Source organism: Chiloscyllium plagiosum, chromosome 36 (assembly GCF_004010195.1).
Source record: "Chiloscyllium plagiosum isolate BGI_BamShark_2017 chromosome 36, ASM401019v2, whole genome shotgun sequence".
NCBI lineage: Eukaryota > Metazoa > Chordata > Chondrichthyes > Orectolobiformes > Hemiscylliidae > Chiloscyllium > Chiloscyllium plagiosum.
This window is the reverse complement of record NC_057745.1, coordinates 1,928,449-1,955,401: the sequence shown is the minus strand read 5'-3', so window position 1 is coordinate 1,955,401 and position 26,953 is coordinate 1,928,449. Positions and strand designations below refer to the sequence as shown.

The window sequence follows — 26,953 nt, the reverse complement described above, 5'->3', positions numbered from 1 at the left end:
ACAATAAACATTGCATCCATAAAGTTTAGGCTGGCAATGGCAAAGGATGAGGAGCAATTCAGATGAAGTATGATGAATTGGGAGCAAGACAATTTCAATGAGATAATAATAAATCTGACAAAGATTCAAAGATTAGCAAATCTGCAACTCAACTCAACTATGGCTGCTTTTAAATAAGACAGTGTTCAAGTCCATTCAAGGTATGTTCCCACAAAGGAAAACACTAGAGCAAACAAACTATCCCAGAGTTCCCTGAATGGCAAAGGGGAGAAAAGTCAAAATGGAGCAGAAGATGTGTTCTCATGACAAATATTAGGTGAATACAGCAATTATGAACCAGGCTGAACATAGAAGAGAAGAATTGAAAAGCAGGTGAATTCCTCCTTCAGTGGATGAGCACAGATGGAAAAAATTGAGCTCCTTCTGCTCTGTAACCATCTATGAACTTAACCTTACATCCCAATGTGGTGGTTGCCTGTGGGTTGTATTACACAGGTCCAGATATATTCTCAATTAGGGCATTCACTATCAACCAGATACCAGAATCATATATTTTAATTTGTCTGCTCAGACATGCTATGACATACTTCTGGAGTAGATGAGATATAAGTTGGGTGTTCAGGCTCAGAGGTAGAGACTCTACAACTGTACCATAAGTGTCCTCTATACTAGAATTATTTTCACACCCACTTCCTCCTCACTTATCAAATAGCTGGAATGAAAGGTTTAAGTAGGGAATTTTCCTTTTGAATTAAATAATCAGGAAGATTCTGTATGCAGATGACTGGTTCTTAGCTGCCCATAACAAAGAAAACATCCAACCTAAAAGAAATTTTTAATTGCGACCAAGCTGCTTGTTCTTCAAATCAGTGACTCCAAATCTGAGATTATCACTGAGCCATCACAAAACATGTGCTTTGATGTATTAGACAAAAAAACTTGTTTGGAAATAAGTACAAATGGTTTTATGCTTGTATATGCCATTTTCGTTCTTTATACATTCATGGAATATTAGTGTTGTTGGCAAGGTCATAATTTGTTTTCATCTTTAATTTCCCTTGAATCAAGAGCTGGCTAAGTCATACCAAAAGTCAGTTGAAAATCAGCCACGCTGCTAAAGGTCTGGAATCGCATGTAGATGGATTGGATAAGGGTGGCAGATTCCCTTCCGTAAAAGGGAATTTGGTAAATCAGATGGGCTCTTAAAACAATCAATACGATTTGTCACAACATCATTAGCTTTGAATTTTATTAATTGCCTTCAAATTCCATTCACTGCAATACTTGTCCATATTACCAGTCCAGTAGTAATGCCACTATGCACCATTATCTGAACACTGATGGGAGGGAGGTGATATTTTATTTTGCCTGCTGTGTTTTTAACTTCTGAATTTGTAACTCATTAGATTATGTAAGGTGAGGTAAAATAACAATTAAAAAGGCTACAGTCTACAAGGTAAGGCACCAATGAAAGAAAGATTCTGCTCGTAGTGGGCATTTCAGCAAAATGTAGGGAAAGAGCAGCATGAGCAATAGGAAATCTGTTCATCTGTAGTTCGCAATTAATTTTATCTTAATTTAGTAGTAGCCATAATGAAGATTTGTACAAAACTGTACTACATTTCCTTTTACGGTTAGGATATTGTCTTATGGAAAAATTATTCCATTAATAATCTTGTTTTTATATCTTTATTCATTCATGGAATATGGATATCGTTGGCAAGACCAGCATTTATTTCCCATCCCTAATTGCCCTCGAACTTAGTGGCTTACTCAGGCATTTTAGAGGACAGTTGCTTGCTGTGGGTCTGAAGTCATGTGTATGTTAATCTTAGTATGTTAATCTTAATGGGAGATTTCCTTCCCTAAAGGATATTAGCAAGCCAGATGGGTTTTTATGATAGTTTATGATAGTTGTCATGGCCATCATTACTGAGACTATCTTTACATTCCAGGTTTATTAATTAAATCTAAATTCCACCAGTTCTTTAAATTGTAACGGCCATAATGGGATTTGAAACTTACTCCTGAGGATAACAAATAATAACTCATCTGCTTCCCTAAAGCCTGTCCACCATCTACAAGGTCCATATCAGGAGACACTGTGCAGTAGCCACTTATCAGCACATCCACCATCTTCAACATTCACTCCCTGCACCACCATAGTGATGTCCAGGAGCAACAGTGCGTACCATTTACACAGTCAACAAGGTTCTTGAAGCAGTGTCACCTAAATCTACAACCACTACCACCTAGAGGATAAGTGCAGCAAATGCATGGGAACAACACCACATGCAATTCCCTACAAACCAGGTACCATCTTGATTTGGAACTATATCACTGTGTCAAAATCCTGAACTCCTTTTCTAATGGCACTGTAAGAGTCACTACACCTCAATGACAGCAGCAGTTCAAGAACCACAACTTATCTCCTGGGCAATTTGAAACTGGCAATATATGTAAGCCAGTGATACCCACACCCCATGATTGAATAAAAATAAATTAACTGGGCATCTGGATCAAGAGTCCAGAACATTATCACAAAGCCACCATGTCTCCCCTTAATTCATTTGTAATGTTGCAAGTTTCACCCTGCAGCACTAAATAAGACAAGAAGCAAGAAATAAATGCCTTTCACAAAATCAGCCTATTGCTCAGAAACTTGTTTACTTGAACATCCCCTAGAACAGAGAAGGAATTCAGTTTCAATGTGTGTTGCATCCTTTGTATATTCGTAACCATGGATATCATTTTCAATTGAATCACAATTCAGATTTTGACTTATAAGTGACTGCTCAGATGATAAACAGAAAATAAATGGCAGGATAAAATTCCTGGAACTCCCACCCTAACAGCATTGTGGTTCAACCTACAGCACGTGGACTGCAGCGAACATAGAACATTACAGCGTAGTACAGGCCCTTCAACCCTCGATGTTGCGCTGACCTGAGAAACCAATCTGAAGCCCATCTAACTTACACTATTCCATTTTCAACCGTATGCCTATCCAATGACCATTAAAAGCCCTTAAAGTTGGCGAGTCTACTGCTGTTGCAGGCAGCACATTCCATGCCCCTACTACTCTCTGAGTAAAGAAACTACCTCTGACATTGGTCCTATATCTGTCATTCCTCAATTTAAAGCTATGTCCCCTCGTGCTAGCCATCACCATCCGAAGAAAAAGGCTCTCACTGTCCACCCTATCTAACGCTCTGCTACGTCTCAATTAAGTCACCTCTCAATTTACTACTCTAACAAAAACAGCCTCAAGTCCCTCAGCCTTTCCTCAAAAGACCTTCCCTTCATACCAGGCAATATCCTAGTAAATCTCCTCTGAACCCTTTCCAAAGCTTCCACATCTTTCCTATAATGCAGTGACCAGAACTATACGCAATACTCCAAGTGCTGTCGCACCAGAGTTTTGTACAGCTGCAGCATGGCCTCATGGTTTCAAAATGCAATCCCTCTACGAATAAAAGCTATCACGCCATATTCCTTCTTAACAACCCTATCAACCCAGATGGCAACTTGCAGGGAACTATGTACATGGACACCGAGATCTTTCTGTTCAAGAATCATACCATTAGCCCAGTACTCTGCATTCCTGTTGCTCCTTCCAAAGTGAATCACCTCACACTTTCCACACTATGCCGACTAGGTATCCTGAATAGTACTTGGCCCCCCCATATCACTATAACCCTTCCTATTCATATACCCATACAGTTGCATTTTAAATGCTGTAATTGTACCAGGCACCACTCTTTCCTCTGGTGGTTCATTCCATTACATCACCCTCTGTGTGAAAATGTTCCTTCTAGGCCCCTTTTAAACCTTTTCCAGTCAGGATAAACCTATGCTCTCTAGCTTTGGACTCTGCTACCCTGAGGAAAAGACCTTGTCTATTCACCATATCCATGCCCCTCAAAACTTTATGAAACTTTATAAGGTATTCCTCCACCTCCAAAGGTTCAGGGAAAAACGCCCCAGCCTGTTCAGCCTCTCCCTGTAACTCAAATCCTCCAACCCTGGCAACATCCTTGAAAGTCTTCTTCAAACCCTTTCAAGTTCCACAACATCCTTCCTACAGCGGGGAGACCAGAATTTAGTGCAGAATTCCAAAAGTGGCCTAACCAGTGTCATGTACAGCCTCAACATGATCTCCCAACTCCTATATTCAATGCACTGACCAATAAAAGAAAGCAAACCAAATGCTCTCCTGTCCATCTGTGACTCCACTTTCAAGGAACTAAAAGCTTGTTTTCAAAAAAAGCGTCAGAATTTTTAGTCTCAATAGGACAGCATTTTATTTTTGTTCTCTCAAGGGATGTGGGTGTTGCTGACAGTACCTGATTTCATTGCTCATCCTGAATTATCCCTTGAACTCAATAGTTGGCTAGGCCATTTCAAAGGACAGAGAGTCAACAAAATCACTGTTACAGGTAAATAAATCACAGCCAAACTAGGGAAGGATGATCTAAAGAATCTTAGAGAACCAGAAAGGCTTCTATAACAACCTAATGTTAAGTTTCACAATTACCATTGCTGATAGCTAACTTTCAACTCCAGATTTTATGAGTTATTTCACCACAGGGTCAGTGTCCCTATAGCAATGCCCTGGGCCTCACGATACTGGTGACATTGGCAATGCACAACCATCTCCCCATTGATGATCTGCTATTTAATATATTGAATATTGTGACTACATTATTTCCTATTCCCACTCTGAGAATTTTCATTATTTTTACATAAATCATGCTTACTAATGTTCTTCCTACATCTACGTCAATATAAAATACTTGAGAGTTAGAATTTTTGCTATACAGATGAATAGATATTTATTATGAGTGGATTAAGGAGCTTGAAATTACATTCATGCCACACAAGTGGGTATGTATTAAGTTGTATGTTATTTAATAGTTTATGCATCACTATCTGTTGGCTATCAATATAATTAAGCTGCAGCTTTCCATTTCATAAGGCAATGGTTTGCACTGAGTGTGTTACACACCACTTTGTGTGCTTCAGGAGCTTCACTCCAGCATGGCAATCTCTGGTGTATTCACAACACAGAGAGGCAGTGTTCTAAGGGGCATCGATATACAAATAAGTATGGAAGAATAAGAGGAATTTAGAAGGTGTAATTTTAGAAGTCATGAAATATGGCAGTGATATAGCCTTTGACTTAGTGCTAACATTGTCATTTCTGGAGTGGAAGCTGCACTCAAGATGGTCTGGTGCCTGGAGGTAGGAACTCCAGCTTGGAGTTCTGTGATAATATGCAGCAGATACTCACGTATGATATATCCCCCACCTCTTCAATACATGGGCTGGGAAAACCTCCTGCCATTGAGGACAGCCATCCCCCACTCTTAACTGTTATAGAGATGGTTCCAGCAGTGGGAATACTATTCACTACTTGTCAAATTTTATAATCAGGCCGAAAATCCCTCCACTCCTTTAAAATGTGTCTTCAGGAGGAAATACAATGTTAGCAAGAAGCATGGCATTGACTTGATGTCTTTCTGGTGACAGTGTGACTTATATCTCAGGATGAATTCACAAATCCAACTGGAAGTTATATTGGAAAGTAGTCTGACTCCAATAACAGTCTGTACAATATTTATATCAAAATCTTTGTTTTGTTGTGTTTCAAGTGCAACTTCCTCACTGAGTTTGCAGGATTGGAAAATTTATTGCAGAGACTGAGGGATTTCTGGAAATTCCACCAGTTTCCAATATCATCAACTATGGCACAGAGGAATTGCACCAAGCAAACCTTAGCACCTTTCTCCTAAAGGAGGCAGCTAAACCTTGTGATCCCACGTGCAACGGAAGTCCTCTTCAAGTGCATTGTTACATTCCATACAGCGTGGGGGTAGGCCTTTCAGCCCAACAAGTCCACACTGACCCTCCAACCAGTAACCCACCCAGACTCATTCTCCCTACATTTACCCCTGACTAATGCAACTAACACTATGGGCAACTTAGCATGGCCAATTCACCTGACCTGCACATCTTTTGGAATGTGAGAGGAAACCCACACAGACACAGGGAGATTACGCAAACTCCATACAGACAATTCCCTGAGGTGGGAATCAAACCTGAGTCCCTGGCACTGTGAGGCAGCAGTGCTAAAACCACTGAGCCACGGTGTCACCTTGCCACCCGACAGGAATGCTACTTTTCATTAAGCCCAAGAGGCCTGTGAATAAAATGCAATTGATTCAGATCCTAATCCCACCTTGCCAGCTGACTGCTATAAAAGTGCAGTGTTCTGCCACATTCAACGCTATATTTCATGAACAGAGGTTTAAAACATTCTAAACAGATACTCAAGAATTGGACTGAATGCTTGGGAGTGATTCCATTCTTTAATTTAATCAAACGGTTCAGATGGTTTGCATTTAACAATGGATATTTGGCAGCAAATGCCAGGTAGTAATCTGATCATATTTAACATCACATCTATCCTATCCCTATTTCAACCAGATATTTATCCATCATCTTTCTCTAACACTGTCTGATTATTTCAGATGTGTGCCTTTTCAGCATTTTCTTTGGGGGGGGGAAGGATATTTCTTCTACACTTTCGTCCATCTGTAGTCCACTAGTTCTTGGCCCAAGGTGTAAAGTTACCAAACATTAGGAAAGATTTTTTTATTAGCTACCAGGTGTGAGTTTGCATTATACCAGTGAGAACCAGAGTCCAATAGGTATGGATCTCTGTTATATATCTGTTGGGTATTATATAAAGAGAAGAGATAAAGAGAAGAGAGGGAGAAAGTTAGAAGGTTAATCATGTATGTATGACAACATCATAAACCATGGCAATAGCTGTGTTATTTACAAAAGATATTACATCCCTAAAGTTCAGTGATTGCCTGCTGAAGATGTTATTTTCTGTAACAATCACTCTACAAAATGTCCTGCTGCCACTCTTTAAGGGATTGGCTTTTTGCTGGACTGTGATTTCAGGGAGACACCTCAGAGATACCACAATCTGGGCAAAGCTCCTCATTGTATCCATTGGTTGTATTCTTACCCAGCATGAGAGGTGAGAGGAAATTTGAAAGAAAAGGTGAATTTCAAGGACATGAAAGTAAAGGATGCTTGCAGGCACTGTGGGGCAACAGAGTATTTTAGCCCGGTTAATCTTACTCGATCCAAGGAGCGAAACTTACTTAATTCTAGCTCAGAGGTGTGTTCAGCTTTGTGACTTAGTTTGCCACACAAAAATCTCACTTTTCAAATATAAAATACAAATCAATATTGCAAGTAGTTTGTACACATCTCAATTTCCAATACTCATGTTTCATGTCTCTCCTTTAGAGAGATCTATCTCTCAAACACAAATTAATTGTTTTCTTTCCCTAACATATCCATCTTGATAAAGTCCAGAATATTCCCTCTCTGGCTAAACAAGCTCTTCCCAACAACCATAAAATAGAACAACTCAGAAGGAGTCATTGGGCTCATCAAATTAGTGAGGTAAAAACAATGACTGCAGATGCTGGAAACCAGATTCTGGATTAGTGGTACTGGAAGAGCACAGCAGTTCAGGTAGCATCCAAGGAGCTTCGAAATCGATGTTTCGGGCAAAAGCCCTTTATCAGGAATAAAGGCAGTGAGCCTAGAGTGTGGAGAGATAAGCTAGAGGAGGATGGGGGTGGGGAGTTCCGAGGCGGAAGATGAGGCATTCTTCCTCCAGGCGTCTGGTGGTGAGGGAGTGGCGGTGAAGGAGGCCCAGGACCTCCATGTCCTCGGCAGAGTGGGAGGGGGAGTTGAAATGTTGGGCCACGGGGCGGTGTGGTTGATTGGTGCGGGTGTTCCAGAGATGTTCCGTAAAGCGCTCTGCTAAGAGGCGTCCAGTCTCCCCAGTGTAGAGAATTAGTGCTGCCCTTTCTGAGCAGCCATCTTGGACTGAGTATGTGTTTGCTGGGTAAGAAAGTGTAAACCTTTAATTTATTTGTACTTTAGTTTATAGTTGGAATTAAACTGAAGTCTGCAGTTTAATTTCTGAAAGTGGGAGTTTGGGCAGTTTATTTTTCACCCAGACAAAGAAAGAACAGATTAATTAAGAACCAGCTGGAGTTGGACGCTCATTAAGTGACTCAGGTAGATACTTTTTGTTGGGAGTGGAGAGAAGGAGCGAACTTAGTTTGACTTAGTATTTGAGTTCTGAAGTTGAAAGTCTCAGGGAGTTAAACAGAGGAAGAGTTTGGTTGCTTTTGCCTGAACAAAGCAGCTGAATGGTGAGTAGGATTGATGATTCTTTCTGGATTTAAAGTGAACAGAAATTCCTCAGTTTGACTCCAGTCTTTTGTTTCGTATTTTCTTAAAAAAAAGCTTATTAAGTATAAGATCGATACTGGATTCAAAAAAACAATAATGGGTAAAGTGCAGGAATCCTCGAGAGATATATTAAATAAATATGATCCATATGGCTGGTCAGATAATGTGTTGCTGCTGCAGCATGTTGGTGCTGCTGGACACCAAGGGCGAACACTCGTGTAGTAAATGTTTGCAGCTGAAGTAATCCTTCAGATCCAAGTCCAAGCTGCAGACTGTGCCCCATGTCATGGACGGGACAAGTTACCTGGATGCTTTGCTCTAGGAGCTGGCCACACCTCTTGGATGAGGTACAGATTTGGTCAGCAATCAGGGACAGGAGCGAGTGTTTGCAGGTAAGGCAGGTATGAGCACCCAAAGGGTTAGCTTTCAAGAAGCTTCAGTCCCTGCCATTACCAGCAGTTATAAGTCTTGCAAGCTCATAACTGCAGGTGGACAAGAATGGAGAGTGCAGGGAGGAAACGCAAACTGACCACAGCACAAGGTACAAGGAACCACTTAAGTTTGGGGAGGCTTTAAGAATGTAGTTGTAGTCAGGGTATAGTATAATTAGGGAGATGGATACTGTTCTCTGCAGCTGTGAACAGGAGTCCTGAAGCCTGCCCAGTGCCAGGGTTAGAACAACTCGACAAGGTTGGAGAGGATCATGGAGAGAAAGAGGAGGATCAAATTGTTGTCCAATGACATTATTTAAGATTAGAACTGAGGTTCTGTTGAAAGATTTTGAATGGTTAGGAGCTAAATTATAAAGCAGAACATCCAAGGTAATGAGGTTGGGATTACTATCTGAGCCACAGGTAAACTACTGGCATGTGGCAAATAAAGTCAAGGAATTAAATGCTTGGCTTGAAGGCTGGTGCAGGAGGAATGGATTTCAGTTCATATTGTACTGGCACCAATACTGGAGTAAGAGGCTTCACTTGAACCGTGCTGGGGCCAGTGTCCTGGTGAATTGAATAACCAGGGCTTTAAAGAAAGCTTTAAATTAAATAAAGAGGGGAAGGGTTCTGGAGAGACAATGCATTGGCTGAAATAGCAAGAAGATATTGCAGCATTAAAGGGTAACTAACCTGGTAACCAGAATAGGACAGGAAGGGGGAAAATCTACAAACGTACAATTTCAGCTGCAAATAGGGTGAAAGGGGGAAAATGACAGAAAAGCAAAATTAATGACTTACTTAAATCCCTGCAGTATTCAGAACACAATAAATGAATTGACAGTATTAGTATAGGGTAAAGAGTATGTTCTTAGAGCCATTGTGGAGAAATGATTACAAAGAAATTAAAGATGGGAACTAAATGTTCAAGGAAATGTCATTTGTCAAATTTGAGACTGAGGTGAGGAGGAATTTGTTCTGTCACAGAGTAATTAATCTGTGGAGCTCTTTACTCCACAGAGCTGGCAAAACTGGGTTGTCAACTATCTTCAAGACTGAGACAGACAGATTTTTAATCAGTAAGGGGAATCAAGGGTTATTTGGAAAAGGCAGAAAAGTGAGGATTATCAGATCAGCCATGATCTCATTAAACGGCAGAGCAGACTCAATGGGCTGAATGGCCTAATTTTGCTCTGACCTATGGTTTTATCCCGCACTCACTATTTCCACATGTCTCTATCTCTCTCTTCCTTAAAACCTACATATTTGATGAATTTATTGGTCGCCAGTCCTCATATCTTGCACAGCGTAGTATCAAAAGTTTTGTCTGACTGCGCTTCTATAAGTATCTTGGGATGTTTTGCTATGTTAAAGGTGCTATATAAATGTAAGTTGCTGTCATTCTCTGATCAGCTGGCCCAGATCATCTGTAATTGAAAAGGACAAGAACTGAACAAATTGATACTTGTGCCTGAACATTTTCATTGTGCAGGAGGATGGTTATGCATTGACTCTAAGTAAAATAAGGTTGTATTTTGTCAAGTGCCATATCTACATGCTGTCTGTTCACATCCGAAAAATGTGGGGAACAGAATGGCTCCAGACACTTTTTTTGTTATTTACACGCTGCATCATAATTCAGTTTAGGCTGTGTGGGGGTTTCAGAGAGAGGGAAAGAGCGCGTGAGAGAGGAAGTTAAACACATAATAAAATATTAAAATAATGTCGCACAGCAACGATGTACTACAGCAAACAACAGATGTGTTGGAAAGCTACAAATTTCTAACATAAGCAGGAAGCTTCAAATTACCTCCTAAAACTGTAAAAGTGCAAGTCCTTGTGGAACCCAATCTGAACTCTTTGACTGTGTCACACCATAACTCACTCCGTGAACCTCTTCCCATCATGTGGATAATTTATTAAAAAGTGTGTTTTGACTATGATGAATGACGAGGTGGTTGGTTAAGGAGAGGGAAAGGCACATTTCCAACATTAGACTCAGTGTCAAATCAGTAGAATACACGTTATAGAGTCATAGAGTCATGGTAACAGACCTTTTGGCCCAACCCGTCCATGCTGACCAGTTATCCTAAATTAATCTAGTCCAATTTGCTAGCACTTAGCCCATATCCCTCTAAACCCTTCCTATTCATATACCCATCCAGATGCCTTTTAAATATTGTAATTGTACCAGTCTCCACTACTTCTTCTGGCAGCTCATTCCATACCCACACCACCCTCTGTATCAAAAAGTTGTCCTTTAGGTCTCTTTTAAATCTTTCCCCTCTCACCTTAAACCTATGCCCTCTAGTTCTGGACTCCCCCACCCCAGGGAACAGACTTTGGCTATTTACCCTATCTATGTCCCTCATCCTTTTATAAACTTCTATAAAGTCACCCCTCAGTCTCCGATGCTCCAGGGCAAACAACCTCAGCCTATTCAGCCTCTCCCTATAGCTGAAACCCTCCAATCCTGACAATATCTTTGGAAATCATTTATGAACTCTTTTGAGTTTTACAACATCCTTCCTGTAGGAGGGAAACCAGAACTCCTGACAATATTCCAAAAGTGGCCTTTTAGACACAAAAACAGAGAAAATGGTAAAAGAGGGGGCAGTGTGGCATTGTTGGTCAAGGACAGTATTGCAGTTGCAGAAAGGATGTTTGGGGACTCGTCAACAGAGGTAGTATGGGCTGAGGTTAGAAACAAGAAAGGAGAGGTCACCCTGTTGGGAGTTTTCTATAGGCCTCCGAATAGTTCCAGGGATGTAGAGGAAAGGATAGCAAAGATGATTCTCGATAGGAGTGAGAGAGACAGAGTAGTTGTCATGGGGGACTTCAACTTTCCAAATATTGTCTGGGAACACTATAGTACGAGTACTATAGATAGGTCAGTGTTTGTCCAGTGTGTGCAGGAGGGCTTCCTGACACAGTATGTAGACAGGTCAACAAGGGGCGAAGCTACATTAGATTTGGTACTGGGTAATGAGCCCGGCCAGGTGTTAGACTTGGAAGTAGGTGAGCACTTTGGTGATAGCGATCACAATTCTGTTATGTTTACTTTAGTGATAGAAAGGGATAGGTATATACCACTGCGCATAAGTTACAGCTGGGGGAAAGGCAATTATGATGCAATTAGGCAAGATTTAGGAAGCATTGGATGGGGAAGGAAACTGCAGGGGATGGGCACATTAGAAATGTGGAGCTTATTCAAGGAAAAGCTCCTGTGTGTCCTAGATAAAAATGTACCTGTCAGGCTGGGAGGAAGCTGTAGAGCGCGGGAGCCATGGTTACGAAGGAAGTGAAATCTCTGGTCAAGAGGAAGAAGAAGGCTTAAAGTTAGGATGAGATGTGAAGGCTCAGTTAGGACGTTTGAGGGTTACAAGGTAGCCAGGAAAGACCTAAAGAGAGCACAGAAGAGCCAGGAGGAGACATGAGAAGTTGTTGGCGGATAGGATCAGGGTAAACCCTAAGGCTTTCTTATAGATATTTAAGGAATGCCCCAATATGTGGGTGTAATAAAGATAATGGATTTGAACATAAATACATAATTTGCCGAGAACAACAATGCTCTCACCCTCTATCCTCTCTGAAACCTCTCTTATCAAGATTTATCAGTTGTAAGTCCACTGGAAAATCTCATCAATACAAGTGAAAAGCCCCCAAAAGAAGAATGTAAATCTACACAACTGTTTCCATAAAATTAAATTCAGCAAGTCATAGCTGATCCAGGAAGACCCACCAGTGCCAACAACTTGTGTGCAAAGTGACTTTGGTTACAGGCCTACTTTTGGACAATCTGTGAATACTTCTTTTACTAAATTAACTGTTACTGGGTCAAAGTACTTTTAAGGCATTTTTGCCAGATTTGGAGGTTGTGTGTAGGTCTCTGTGTGTTAGTTTTCAAGAAGGATAGTTGTATATATTTTAACAGTTTAAACCTTTTTGCTAATAATCTTTAGATCTTTGTTTGAATATATTTTATTTGTAATAAATAAACTCTTTATTTGTTACATAAGATATCTGGATGTCGGTTTGAGCTTTCCAAACATATAAATAGAAAGCAGGCTACACCACCAGTGCTTCATCCAGAGGCTCACTAAAGATGTTACCTAGTATGGTGACGAAACATCTGAAAACAAACCTTCCAGCTCAGCGAGCAAACCTACATCCAGAACCTCAACCTGAGCTACAAATCTTCTCAAAACTTGCTCACATAAGATATCCAGTTGACTTGATGCTGAAACTGAGCTTTATACTGTATGATACTGTATAATATATTTGTCAAGTTGACAATATCACCTTCCATTTTTAAATTCAAGCTTTGTTCTGACCAGTAAAAGAGTGGAACAAGGAAATGGAAATGATTCATCCCTCCTAAGACTGTGATAACATCATCATGTACCACCATTCACTGCCATCATACATTCTATGACAGGAGTATCTCTGACAATGCATTAAACATTAGGATTAGTCAGACATTCATAGATCTTACCATCACTACAAGGAATATGCTAATATATCTTCATTGTTAATACCTTGAATATGTGAACAGCTCTATATAAATGCAGGTTGTTGTAACAGCGTTCATCTGGGCTGCTACCTTCCAAAGTGAATTAGTTTCCTCTCTACCTGTGATGTGGGTGAATGTGGGATCCAGGAATTGGTAGCTCAATGCTTGTCATAATTCCTTTTTAAAAATCGAATCAAGGGATGTGGGCATTGCTGGCTAGGGCAGCATTTACACCAGTTTGACATCCCTTGTGCCACAATCTGCAGGTACTCCTCACATTGCAGATACACAGACTGAACTCATTCCCATGGTGTCTTAGTGGTGCTGGTTAGATTAAAGTAATAAAAGATCACAAGAACCTCAGTGTGAATTGCAAAGAAGATGAGAAGTAGTGTTTTTAACAAAAGATTAATAACTATCTAAATTATTTACCGGTATTTTAATTTTCTAAGTCCTATCCATGATTTCTAAAAGTTTTCTATTATCTAGCAATCCTGGCTGCTTGTTTAGAATAGGGATCCTTTTTTAACGAACTGGAGGCACCAGTATTATGCCCTAGCATTTCCAAATTAATTATGAACAAAAATTAAATGCTGACCTTTTACGAATCAGACACGTACATCAGGGTGTGTAGCAGTGGCAAGTCTTCACTGTATTTCTGAATGTGGATGTTACAATATGTTGAACGTTTGGGCAGTAATGAATGGACAAAGAAAACCTGTCCTGAGTGATAATAAGATTTTACTGGTGGTTAATGTCAAATTGAACTGGTGAAGAATAGAATATTGAAGCCTAGACTTTATTCATTCCAAGCCATTATTTACAGAGACACATGTTGCATACCTTGTCCTGTAAGGAAAAAAATCCCTTTCAACCTGCTCCTCTCCCCTCTCAACCTGTGCCTCTATTGGGCTGTCACAGTGGCTCAGTGATTAGGACTGCTGCCTCACAGTGCCAGGGACCCGGATTCAATTCCACCTTTGGCCACCAGTCTGTGTGGAGTTTGCGCATTCTCCCTGTGTCTGCATAGAGTTTCCTTTGGGTGCTCCGGTTTCCTCCCATGATCCAAGGATGTGCAGGTTAGGTGGATTGGCCATGCTAAATTACCCCATAGAGTCCAGGGATGTACAGACTAGGTGTGTTAGCCATGGCATTGGGATGGAGTGGGTCTGGATGGGATGTCCTTCAGATGGTTGGTCTGGACTTGATAGGCTGAATGGCCTGTTTCCACACTGTAGGGATTCTGTGATTCCTATGCATGTATTATATGTGTATATACAGATGTAAGTGAATCCACAGTTATTACTCACTATCTGAGTACAATGCATTGCAGCAACTCCCCTCGGGTTGTACAACAGCACCTTCCAAACTCATTACCTGTACCATCCAGAAGGACAGAGGAAGCAGATGTGTGGAAATGGCAGCACGTACAGAGTTCCAAGACACACAAAACACTGACTTGGAATTATTTTCATTGTTTCTTCATTGATGTTGGGTCAAAATGCATTGCACTCCTTTCCTAACACCACCAAAGGTTTACATATACCACATGGACTGCACCAGTTCAAGAAGGCAGTTCAACATCACCTTCTCTAAGGCAGTTAGGTAAAGGGCAATAAATGCTGGTCTGGCCAATGATGTCCACATCCCATGAGCAAGTAAACAAAAAGTGAATATACCAAATTGATGCACAAATAACAGTTCGTGCTGAATGCTATCCAACTGGACAGCGTTCTGATCTAGATTAGGGTCCCATACCAGCACTTTGGGTGCTCTCTGTGATACTGCGCGACACTGCTGTCCAACATTCACCCCTCAGGCAGGTGATCACCAATGGAACTATTGAGAAATAAGAAGCAAGAGTAAAGGATATCACTGGGAAAATATTGAAGGGGAGAACATTTGCCAGTCTAAGCGAAGGAACAGAGAAGTAAATTTAATTAAATAGTTTTTTTCAAAAAGCTGTCACTTTTCTTTGGTCAATTCTTGACATGATGGTCAACTAAAATTTTTTTTAATGGTTTGACATGAAATTTGACATACATGACAACAATTTAAATATAAAACAGCCTTTATAGAATGGATGTCCTGGACAGCTTGTCTGTTTTTTAACAATAGATATATGAATGAGCAGTCACAATTTGTGCAGAAACTAGGTTGGATGCATGACTCATTGTTAATTCTTTATCTGCCTTTCTCAGAAGAAATGGGCACCTATATTCATGAAAATTGTAATCTTCAGAATGCCTGCAGTGAGGTGGAAGACATTCAACTCAGAATGAAGGGATTTAGGTTTTTGTTCCCTCTGGAAGCAACTTGTTAATTTTCCCCTATTAAAATTCAGCTGGGCACTATATTAACATACTTGCTCATTTAATTATAAAATGTAGTCTTTAAGGGAAGCACATGATTTAGCTTTGTACAACAACACATTGCTGACCAGAGAATAAAACATATTCACTTGAGAAATTGTTACACAACACCAGGTTATAGTCCAACAGGTTTATTGGGAAGCACTAGCTTTTGAAGCACTGCTCCTTCATCAGGTGGTTGCAGAGAATAAGACCATAAGATATTTAGTCTTATTCTCCACAACCACCAGATGAAAGAGCAGCGCTTTGAAAGCCAGTGCTTCCCAATAAACCTGTTGAACTATAACCTGGTGTTATGTTACTTCTGACTTTGTCCACCCCAGTCCAACACGGGCATCTCCAAGTCACTGAGAAATTGGTCAGAGTTGCTTTCATTTTGCTGGAATTACTTCATGAGAACTGCAGTGAAAACCCTGTTCCTGCCAGATGAGTACAACAGCAACACCTCTGTAAGGAACCTCTAGCCTTATTAAACTCTGCACAAATCTATCAGTTTAGCAAGACCCTAATGATATCCTACACCATTCCCAGGAAGTCTCTCAGCTAACCCAAATGTCTGACCATAGCAGTCTGATGATACATTCTATATTTACATGTTATTACAATCACAAATCTTGTATGGATCCACAAATAATCATGTTAACAAAAAATGTGTATAATTAACTCAAACATTCTTTGTCTTCATTAATAAAATGCCATTTTGGAATACTTATTGGCTTATTTATTATGTTTAAAAAAACTTATGTCTACACATGCAGCCTCTCAATTTTTCCAAAAATGATTCCTATGTCTACATTGATGTTAGAAATTAGGTCTATAAACATGACACGTCGTAATAATACACTCCCACCAGCAGGGGTGTTGCAGTCTCTGTTTTCTTTCGAGAAACCACATTTGCAAAACACCACTGAACTTGGACAGAGAACATTTGAGACTGAAGCAAATAGGAAATTGGTGATTGTTCAATGAAAAGATTGAGTTTTGAAATTCTGTACCCTGTAGGGGACGAGGAAGACTTATGGAAGTTCTGTAGCTATGAAATCCTTGAGTCAGAATAGAAGATGATGTGATGTGTCATAATTTCATCACAGGGAGCATACAGAAGGGATAGTTGGAGATTAGAGAAATATCCAAAGGATATCTGACTGTGTGTATGATGAGAATAAAAGTGTTAGGATACAGCAACATAAAGAGAGAGGTTGAAAGCTGAATGTTGTATCGAAAAGGATTATTTGTTAAATAGTATGGGTTTTTGTTTGATCCTGTACGAGTGTGTAAGAAAACTGCAAGCGAAGAAACATACAAATGTAGCCTGGAGTCAATTCAGTCTTGCTGGAGAGTTATAAATTACTTAGGGGAGGTGATATTGGTGGTATTATCACTGGACTGTTAATCCAGAGATCCAGGTCATGTTCTGATGAACTGGGATCAAACCTGCCACAGCAGAAGTTGGAATTTGAATTCAATAAAAATCTGGAATTAAGAATCTACTGTTGACAATGAAACCAAGATGGGATTGTTGGAAAAACCCATCTTGTTCACCAATATCCTTAGGTAAGGATAATATTATCCCTGCTGAAAATGTGTTGCTGGAAAAGCGCAGCAGGTCAGGCAGCATCCAGGGAACAGGAGAATCGACGTTTCGGGCATAAGCCCTTCTTCAGGAAGGGCTTATGCCCGTTCCTGAAGAAGGGCTTATGCCCGAAACGTCGATTCTCCTGTTCCCTGGATGCTGCCTGACCTGCTGCGCTTTTCCAGCAACACATTTTCAGCTCTGATCTCCAGCATCTGCAGACCTCACTTTCTCCTCTAATATTATCCTTGCCTGGTCTGGACTACATGTGACTCCAGACCCATAATAATGTGGTTGACTCTTAGCTTCTCTCTAGAATGGACAATAAATGTAGAATGGTCAATAAATGTTGGTCCAACCAGCGATGTCCCCATCCTGTGAATGAATAAAAAAAGACTTTTTCTGTTTGTCTGCAATGTAGAATCACATTGTAGAAATGTGTAGAACACGTTTCCCCCCAAAATGCATTGAGCCTGAGGTCAATTGAAAATTTAAAACTAAGATGTTCGGATTTTCATTAAGCATGAAAGGAAGGTGAGTATTTTAAGAGACAGTCAGTCATGAATGAGATAACAGACTGAAGAGGCTGAATGGCTTCTTCCTGTTTCCATGTTCTTACACTCTTAGGAAAATCAATGTCATCAAGCCATTCTTACATAAGCAAAATGAAATGCTGCAACCTCAAGAGCATGGAATAATCTTTGTACTGACAAGTTCTCATATGTAAGATTATGATTCTTATAAACTTCTAACTAGCTTGCTTAACATAGCAATCTGGGCTCTTTACATCCAATTAATTATTCAACTAACAACTCAATTTAAAGAAAGAGGCGGAGGTGCATATCAAAAAATGTCTAATTCCTAGGAAGAGGTGAAGTCTTGTTAAAATCTCCACAGCAGATCCAACATAACGCTCAGACAGAGCACTGAAAGCAAAATGGCAACATTGTAACCAGGCTCTTGGTCTTCAATGATTTTCAAGTGTTTTCTCCGTCAGGAATGGAGGTTACAAGGGCACAACACAGGGGCAGAATTACAGTCTGGTATTTGCAGTGTTCCAGGACTACGTCAGGCTTGAAAGTTAGGTATTGTCAGTTCTGTGATGGGGTTGTAGGGGAGAGGGAAGGTGGTCAGGGAGGGCTAGCAGAGAAAGATGTACATTTACATAAAATCTTTACAATCACCAGACATCCCCAAGTGAATTTATGATCAAATAAGTACCTTTGAATTTTTAGATTAGATTACATTACAGTGTGGAAACAGGCCCTTCGGCCCAACAAGTCCACACCGACCCGCCGAAGCGCAACCCACCCATACCCCTACATTTATCCCTTACCTAACACTAGGGGAAATTTAGCATGGCCAATTCACCTGACCTGCACATCTTTGGACTGCGGGAGCACCCGGAGGAAACCCACGCAGACACGAGGAGAATGTGCAAACTCCACACAGTCAGTCACCTGAGGCAGGAATTGACCCGGGTCTCTAGCGCTGTGAGGCAGCAGTGCTAACCACTGTGCCACCGTGCCACCCATAAAGCAAGGAGCAATCTGACAGACCCGTTTTACCACAGAATGAAAGATTTATTTCCTCGATTTATCCCAGTGCCTTACCTTTAAAAGGCTGTTTACAAACCACAACACTGCGATGGCCAGGAATCGAACCCGGATCAACTGCTTGGAAGGCAGCTATGCTCACCACTATACCACCATCACCCTAATGTTGTAATGTAGGAAACAGGGTAGACAATGCACAGTAAGATCCCACAAACAGCGATGTAATAATGACCACATAATCTGTTTTTGTGATTGGGTTGAAGGATAATTAATGTCACACCATCAACACCAGGTCCAAAAGATCCTCTGTCTCAACTAGAAGGGCAGTCCTAGCATTGTCAGGGACCCCTCACAAACAGAGCCCACAGTCAATGAGACCACAGCTCTGTTGAGATGGTTGTGTAGCTTGGATGTCAGATACCCAGCTTTCAAAGCAGCTTCACATATCGCAGCACAAGCAGGGCAGAAATACCAGAGCAAGAGAGAAGAACGTGCTGAAAGCTAATATGAAGAAATATAATATTGACGCCAATTCCTGGGAGAATATTGCTGTAGACTGAACCAGGTGAAGGCGAAGTAGATGCCAGCATTTTGAGATGATAAAATGAAGTGAAAAAGTGAGAACAGTAAAAAGAGCAAGCCTTGACAACATCAACTAAAAATACACAGCCAGGCATCTTACGTGGCAGCATATGTCTGTTAAGCTATGGCGTCTGCAGATCCCAAACTAGTCTCAATCACAGTCACCTCAAGACTCATCAAGACAATTATCCTCACCTGCAAAGGAGAGCCAACAATGATTTCTCTGCACACAGAGGAAGATGGCCATGCTCATCATCAAAATAGTCCCATTGGATCTTTTACCTTCTTGTTCTTTCCCACAACAAATAGTTTATTCATAAAATGAGTAAAAGTACAAGACAAAATATTTTGGCTTGGACATTACAGAATTTTATTTGTCTCCAAAAAACAGGTTGGACTCCAACTACTAAAATCGAAAAAATTGCAGATGCTGTAAATCAGAAACAAAAACAGAAATTGCTGGAAAAGCTTAGCAAGTTGGCAGCATCTGTGGAGAGAGATCAATGTTATCATTTCAGGTTGAAATGTTAACTCTGCTTTCTCTCCACAGGTGCTGCTAGACTTGCTGAGCTTTTCCAATAATTTCTGTCTTTGCACTCTAACTGCTGTTATACTACAACTATAACAGTCTTTATATTTACAACACACAGTCCCTGGCAAGCAGACAACCTGATAGCAGACACTTTGACATACCTTAGCATATTTTAATATTCTTGGTGTTCACATAGCACATTGTAAAGCAAACAGCAAACAGAGTTCTACGTTTCGCAGCCCCTCAGTGTACTATGGATGAAAGGTCAGAGAGAGTTACCTTTCCCCATCAGGCACCACAGCAGTTGCCCCAGTCACCAGTGCGTCCATCAAAGCACTGAGTACTTGACCTTAGAATGAGCCAGTCTGCAACACTCAGTGCATAACTAAGTCAAGCAACTCTTTGCATTGGAAAGCCATCAGTCAGCCCAAAGAGCACCTTTCACTGAGTCGATGGCCCCCCAAATGAAGTTGCTGCTTGTCTCTGTGTGTATTCCTGGGAATAGCCCGTGGAGCACAGTGCCCTGAATCTCAATGGAAGCAGCTATAACTCTGCCAGACCTTCTTCAAATGTTACCTAGAGCTGGAGGGCAATCGCTTTCCCAGCACAGCTACCTTGAGGGCAATGTGTGACAGGGTGAGGGGTTCAAGACTTTGCGTGTGTCAGAGGAATCTAACAGGAAGGGCTTTTCTCATCACGAACCCCTTTTACCTCCACTTTCTTCCCCAAAACATATTTTATTCACAATATTTGTAAACAAAAACGCCACACAAACATGTCAATTTGAACAGTACAGGATTTGTAAACAAACTCAGTATATACAATTGTAATTATCTTCATATCTGCAGCTGAGAGAGCAGGCAGGACCTCAGTTTAACACCTCAATTAAAAGATAACGTTAAAAATTACACAACACCAGGTTATAGTCCAACAGCTACTCTGAAAGCTAGTAATTCCAAATAAACCTGTTGGACTATAACCTGGTGTTGTGTGATTTTTAACTCTGTCCACCCCAGTCCAACACCAGCACACTCCTCATCACAGCTAAAGTATAGCAGCTCCCACACTGCAGCACTCCCTCAGTGCCACACTGCAGCACTCCCTGAGTGCCACACAGAGGTACACCCTCAGTGCCACACAGAGGCACTCCCTCAGTGCCACACAGAGGCACTCCCTCAGTGCCACACTGCAGCACTCTCTCAGTGCCACACAGAGGCACTCCCTCAGTGCCATACTGTGACATTCCCTCAGTGCCACACAGAGGCACTCCCTCAGTGCCACACTGCAGCACTCCCTCAGTGCCACACAGAGGCACTCCCTCAGTGCCACACTGCAACACTCAGTGCCACACAGCGACACTCCCTCAGTGCCACACTCCCTCAGTGCCCCACACTGCGGCACTCCCTCAGTGCCACACAGCGGCACTCCCTCAGTGCCACACAGAGGCACTCCCTCAGTGCCACACAGCAGCACTCCCTCAGTGCCACACAGCGGCACTCCCTCAGTGCCACACTGCAGCACTCCCTCAGTGCCACACTGCAGCACTCTCTCAGTGCCACACAGAGGCACTCCCTCAGTGCCACACTGCAACACTCAGTGCCACACTGCGGCATACCCTCAGTGCCACACTGCGGCACTCCCTCAGTGCCCCACACTGCGGCACTCCCTCAGTGCCACACAGAGGCACTCCCTCAGTGCCACACTGCAACACTCAGTGCCACACTGCGGCACACCCTCAGTGCCACACTGCGGCACTCCCTCAGTGCCCCACACAGCGACACTCCCTCAGTGCCACACAGAGGCACTCCCTCAGTGCCACACAGCGGCACTCCCTCAGTGCCACACAGCGACACTCCCTCAGTGCCCCACACTGCGGCACTCCCTCAGTGCCACACAGCGACACTCCCTCAGTGCCCCACACTGCAGCACTCCCTCAGTGCCACACTGCAGCACTCCCTCAGTGCCACACAGCAGCACTCCCTCAGTGCCACACTGCAGCACTCCCTCAGTGCCACACTGCAGCATTCCCTCAGTGCCACACAGAGGCACTCCCTCAGTGCCACACTGCAGCACTCCCTCAGTGCCACACAGCAGCACTCCCTCAGTGCCACACTGTAGCATTCCCTCAGTGCCACACTGCAGCACTCCCTCAGTGCCACACTGCAGCACTCCCTCAGTGCCACACAGTGGCACTCCCTCAGTGCCACACTGCAGGCTCAAGCTATATTTTGTGCCGAATAAATGTTTGTACATTTTGCTGAAAGAGGATCAGAGACATAATCTTCAACAATTCTCGAAAACTTGGCACAAAGTCAATCGGTCTTCACCACATCCCATTCCTTAAATGCCCCCCACGGGATTCCGCTCTCGCAGCGTGTGTGTGTGTTTGGGGGGGGGGGGGGGGTGTCTATCGTTATCTGCAGTCTCTCTCTCTCATTCTCTCTCTCTCATTCTCTGTTGTTCTGGTATTAACCGCTATGTGGCCCCAGAACACAAGCCGAAAGAGCGGACTCTGCGCTTGTCCAGACCCTCCCTCAGGACTTGGCGAAAACCGCACGTTTCATCACACTTTGCGTCCAATTTTATCTGATTTACGTTAAAAGCCGCGTTAAAGAGTACGGGCGTGCTTCTTTATTCCAGAGGCAGGGAGTGAGGGAATAAAGCTGCAACTGGGACTGGGATAAGAGGGACTGGGATTAGAGGGATTGGGATTAGAGGCACCGGGATAGAGCGACTGGGATAAGAGGGACTGGGATATGGGATTGGAAGACTTGGAATAGGATAACACGGACTGGGAGGATAGAAATGGGGATAGTGGGGACTGGGATAATGGGGGCTGGGAGAGTAGGACGTGGATAACACGGACTGGGATAGTGAAGATTGAGATAACAGGAACTGGGAGGGTGGGGGTGGGGATGGGGATAGAGAGGACTGGGATAACGGGGATTGGGATAACAGGGAGTGGTGTCCTGAATTCTTGGTTCAGTTTGGGTCTTGCTTGGTTCCTTGGTTCTCTGTTTACACAGAGAGAGAAAAGCCCATTTAAACATGTCTGGGAGCAAGGAGACAATTAGCACTAACACTGTGTCTGTGCTTGAGTGTCCAAGTGTGTCATAGAGTTGTACAACAAGGAAACAGACCGTTCGGTCCAACTCGTCCATACCGACCAGATATCCTAAATTAATCTTGGCCCATTTGCCAGCACTTGGCCCATATCCTTCTAAACCCTTCCTATTCATATACCCATCCAGATGCCTTTTAAATGTTGTAATTATACCAGCCTCCACCACTTCCTCTGGCAGCTCATTCCATACACGCTGTTGTCTGATATTTGAGTGTGTTTCTTTGAGTTTATCTGGGTGTCTGTGAGTGTGTCTCTGTGCTCCTATCTGAAAAAAAGTGTGTGAATTTCTCTGTGAGTGCCGGTGTGTCTGTAAATGTGTGTGTCTCTGTGACGGTTGCTAAGGCTGTGTGATTTCTCTCTCCCTGTGTCTCTGGGAGTGTTTGTGTCCCTGTGATAGAGGGAGGGAGGGATGTGTGGGCAGGAGCTGTATGCAAATAGATGGAGCTGAATCCAGCAGATGAGAGAAGCGGAGCAGCCCAGTCTGTGTGTTTGTGTGTGAGTGGGAATTGTGCAGGACCAGCGGCTCAGCCCAGACAGAGACAGAGTTCCTGGGGCAGGATTTTGCCAGCTCCCGTCCCTGCTGCGCCGTTCCAGCGGCACTGAGTTTATTTTGAGAGCCGGGACATGTTGCAGGATCCGGGCTCACAGCATCGCGGGGAACTTTTTAAACACAGACGGTCTCCAGAGCAGCGGAAAGATGCAGAGCCCGTGGAGCGGGAACGCTAGCAACTTTCTGCAGACTTTGACAACTTTGATTGTCTTTGTACTAACGGAGGGATTCACTGAGGTTCAGGGTAAGGGGCAGAAGCGGTTTAACCTCCAAGGTAAGTGCGTCTGGGAACATAACCCCAACCCAAAGCCCTAACCCCAACCTTAAACCCTAACCCCTAACCCAAACCCTAAACACTAACCCCAACCCAAAACCCTAACCCCAACCTTAAATCCTAACCCCTAACCCCTAACCCCAACCCTAAACCCAACCTTAAACCCTAACCCCAAACTTAACCCCAACCCTAACCCTAACCCAACCCCAACCCTAAACCCTCACCACTAATCCTAACCCTAAATCATAATCCTAAACCCTAACCCCAACCCTAAACCCTCAACACTAACCTTAACCTTTAACCCTAAATCCTAACCCTAACCCCTAACTCGAGGTAAGTAAGCTCTGGGAGCCTAACCCTTAACCCTCGACCCAAACCCAGGTAAGTCTGCTCTGGGAGCTGAAACTTAACTCTAAACGCTAACCCCTAACCCTTAACCCTAATTCTAAACCCTAACCCTTAATCCTAACCTAAGGCAAGTCTGCTCTGGGAGCCTAACCCTAACTCGAACCTGAAACCTTAACCCTTAACGCTAACCCTAGCATTAAACCCTAGCCATAAATCATAACCCTAAACCCTAACTCTAACCCTAACCCTAACCCTGACACAGAGAGGCAGATGCTGTCAGTTCCTGCAGATTGGAACAGACAGGTAACAGTGAATTAACTTTTGGGGAATAGTCAGAGGACGAGGAGTCTCCACATGTCCCCTTTCTCTATAAGTTGCATTGGGTTAGTTTATGTTAAAGGGGCGAATGGCCGCTGGTCCAAATGGTTGGGAATGATCCCTCTCTCTCTCCCAGTGTATGAGGGAGGCTGTCCCTGAGGAAGACTCCATGGGGATGGATCTGTGGAACTTGCTGCAGCGTTTGGGACATTTCTCCAAGATCTGGGGCTGTTGCACTCACTGATGGATTGGGGGTTTGGGGAGAGACTGTGGGTTTTGTGCCCCTGGAAGCTTTCTGACACCTTCCTTGTTCCCTCCGCAGAGCTGCGGGCCCTGCCTGAGCTGGAGCTGGAGCTGGTGCACCCGGTCAGAGTGGATCCCCTGGGCCGATTCCTATCTCACCAGCTCTCTCAGCGCCTGAGGAAGCGGTCCCGCCGCCAACTGGAGCCTGAACCTGAGCCTGAGGCCGTCCACTACCTCCTGTCCCTCCGGGGCCACCTGCTCCACTTCAACCTCACCATCAACCGGCCCCTGCTAGCCCCCGGATTCCTGGCCGAGCGGCGCTATGGGGGGGTGAAGGGAGCTGCCATCAGCCGGGCCCAGACCAACCGCTGCCACTTTGTGGGCACAGTCCAAGCTGGCAGTAGCGGGATGGCAGCTATCAGCACCTGCCAGGGCCTGGTAAGCACCATCTGGCAAGCGGCTACATTTCCAGCACTGCCCAGAATGGCCACCGCTTTCCTCACATCTTACTCTGTCTTGTTTGCTCTACATCAAACACAATCATTGTGGACCACAATCATAGAATCTGCACAGTGTGGAAGCAGGCTATTCAGCCCATTGCCCTCCAAAGAGCATCTCACCTAGAAAGACCCTATCCCTGTAACCCTGCATTTCCCATGGCTCACCCACCCAGCCTGCATATCCCTGGACACTATGGGCAATTTCCCATGTCTAATCCACCTTAGCCTGCAGATCTTTGGATTGTGGGAGGAAACCGGAGCACCCGGAAGAAACGGAAGACACGAGCAAACTCCACACAGACACCTGAGGCTGGAATTGAATCCAGGTCCCTGGCACTGTGTGAAGCAGCAGAGCTAACCACTGAGCCACAGTGCCACATTAATTACATCTTCTCCAGACTATGGGACCCACTGCATCCCCCTCCCCATTCAACACTGCAATGCGTTTATGAGCTCAGCAAAGACCCTGTTCCACCTCTGTTACCTCACCTGTCTCACCCCCTCTGGCAGCCCAGTTAAACATAGAATGATGGAAGAGCACAGAATGAAGCCATTGGGCCCATTGTGTCTTTACCAGTCAAAAGAAAAGCCCTAGTCTAATTTCATTTCCAGCTCTTAGTCAGTAGCCTTCAGTTCCTCAAATATATACCTAAGTCCCTTGTAAATGCAGTGAGAGGCTTCTGTCTCAATCCTTCTCTCAGACAATGAGTTCCAGATTCCATCTTCCCTCACACCACCCCTTTAATCTTTCCAATTTAAATATATGCCTCCAGTTACTGACCTCTCCACTTCTGTGAATAGATCTTTCTGATTCATTCTTGGCCATTCACAATTTTTACACCTCAATTAAATCTCTCCTGTGCTGAGGAGAGGAGAGAGTGTATGCTGAGGAAAATAACCCCAGACTGTCCAGTCTTAGCTAAATTCTCCATTTTTAGTTGTGATTTTGTCAATGTCTTCTAAATACTCTCGAGGGTGATCATTCCCTCCCTCCAATACAGTGAGCAGAATTTGTTCCATGGCATTGAGGCTCATTCCTGATGAAGGGCTTTTGCCCGAAATGTCAATTTTCCTACTTCTCGCATTCTGCCTGACCTATTGTGCATTTACAGCACTGCACTAATCTTGATTCTAATCACCAACATCTGCAGTACCCACTTTCGCCTCTTCCAAAATGTTGCTCCATGGACTGTATGCTGCACAAAGTTCCAATCACTGTTCGCTCCTCTCATTGCTGACCTCCACTATATTCCAGTTCCCCCAGAATCCCAGCTGTAAAATTCCCATCCTTGTGTTTAAATTCACTCATCATCTCATCAGTCCCTATCTCTCCCAGCCTAACAATATTAACTCCAATCTCTCAAGCTCTGGTTCCACAAGGTTCGTCATATCGGCTTTCTCTTCACCTCACCACGGATTGTTATACCTTCAGTTAATAGACACCAGAACCCGGGATTCCCTCCCTGAAACTCTCTAAGTTTCCAGCGATTACTTAAGGCTACCTCTTGAACCAAGCTTTGGTCATCTTTGCTAACTGTTCCTTTTTTGATCAGTGCCCATTTCTCCTTACTGTTCTAGGACACATTTCTAAGCTAAAGGTGTTATCAGGAAGCATGCATCACTTGCATGGGTACAATAGTGTGACCATTTATGCTACAGGACCAGCAACCCAGAGAACAGAAGTTCAAATCCCATCATGGCAATTTAAAACTGAAAATCTGTAAAAGTCATGTCCATATTAT

General features: G+C 43.2%; 1 protein-coding gene and 1 non-coding gene across 3 annotated transcripts in view; one reads left to right on the top strand and one right to left on the bottom strand.

Annotated features, from left to right (window-relative positions):
* Window positions 1–18,827: 18,827 nt before the first annotated feature.
* trnag-ucc lies at window positions 18,828–18,899 on the bottom strand. Its single transcript has one exon. It is a non-coding gene; the product is annotated as a tRNA-Gly (tRNA).
* A 4,403-nt stretch (window positions 18,900–23,302) lies between these two features.
* Window positions 23,303–26,953, top strand: part of LOC122540889 (A disintegrin and metalloproteinase with thrombospondin motifs 7-like) — a 184,685-nt gene continuing 181,034 nt past the window's right edge. The window contains exons 1-2 of one of the 2 annotated variants that reach the window (XM_043677125.1): window positions 23,303–23,802; window positions 24,791–25,149. In XM_043677125.1, coding sequence (XP_043533060.1) covers window positions 23,676–23,802; window positions 24,791–25,149 — 486 coding nt within the window. In that variant the 5' untranslated portion in view covers window positions 23,303–23,675. The remainder of the gene's footprint in view (window positions 23,803–24,790; window positions 25,150–26,953) is intronic. The other variant, XM_043677127.1, reaches the window with a different exon arrangement.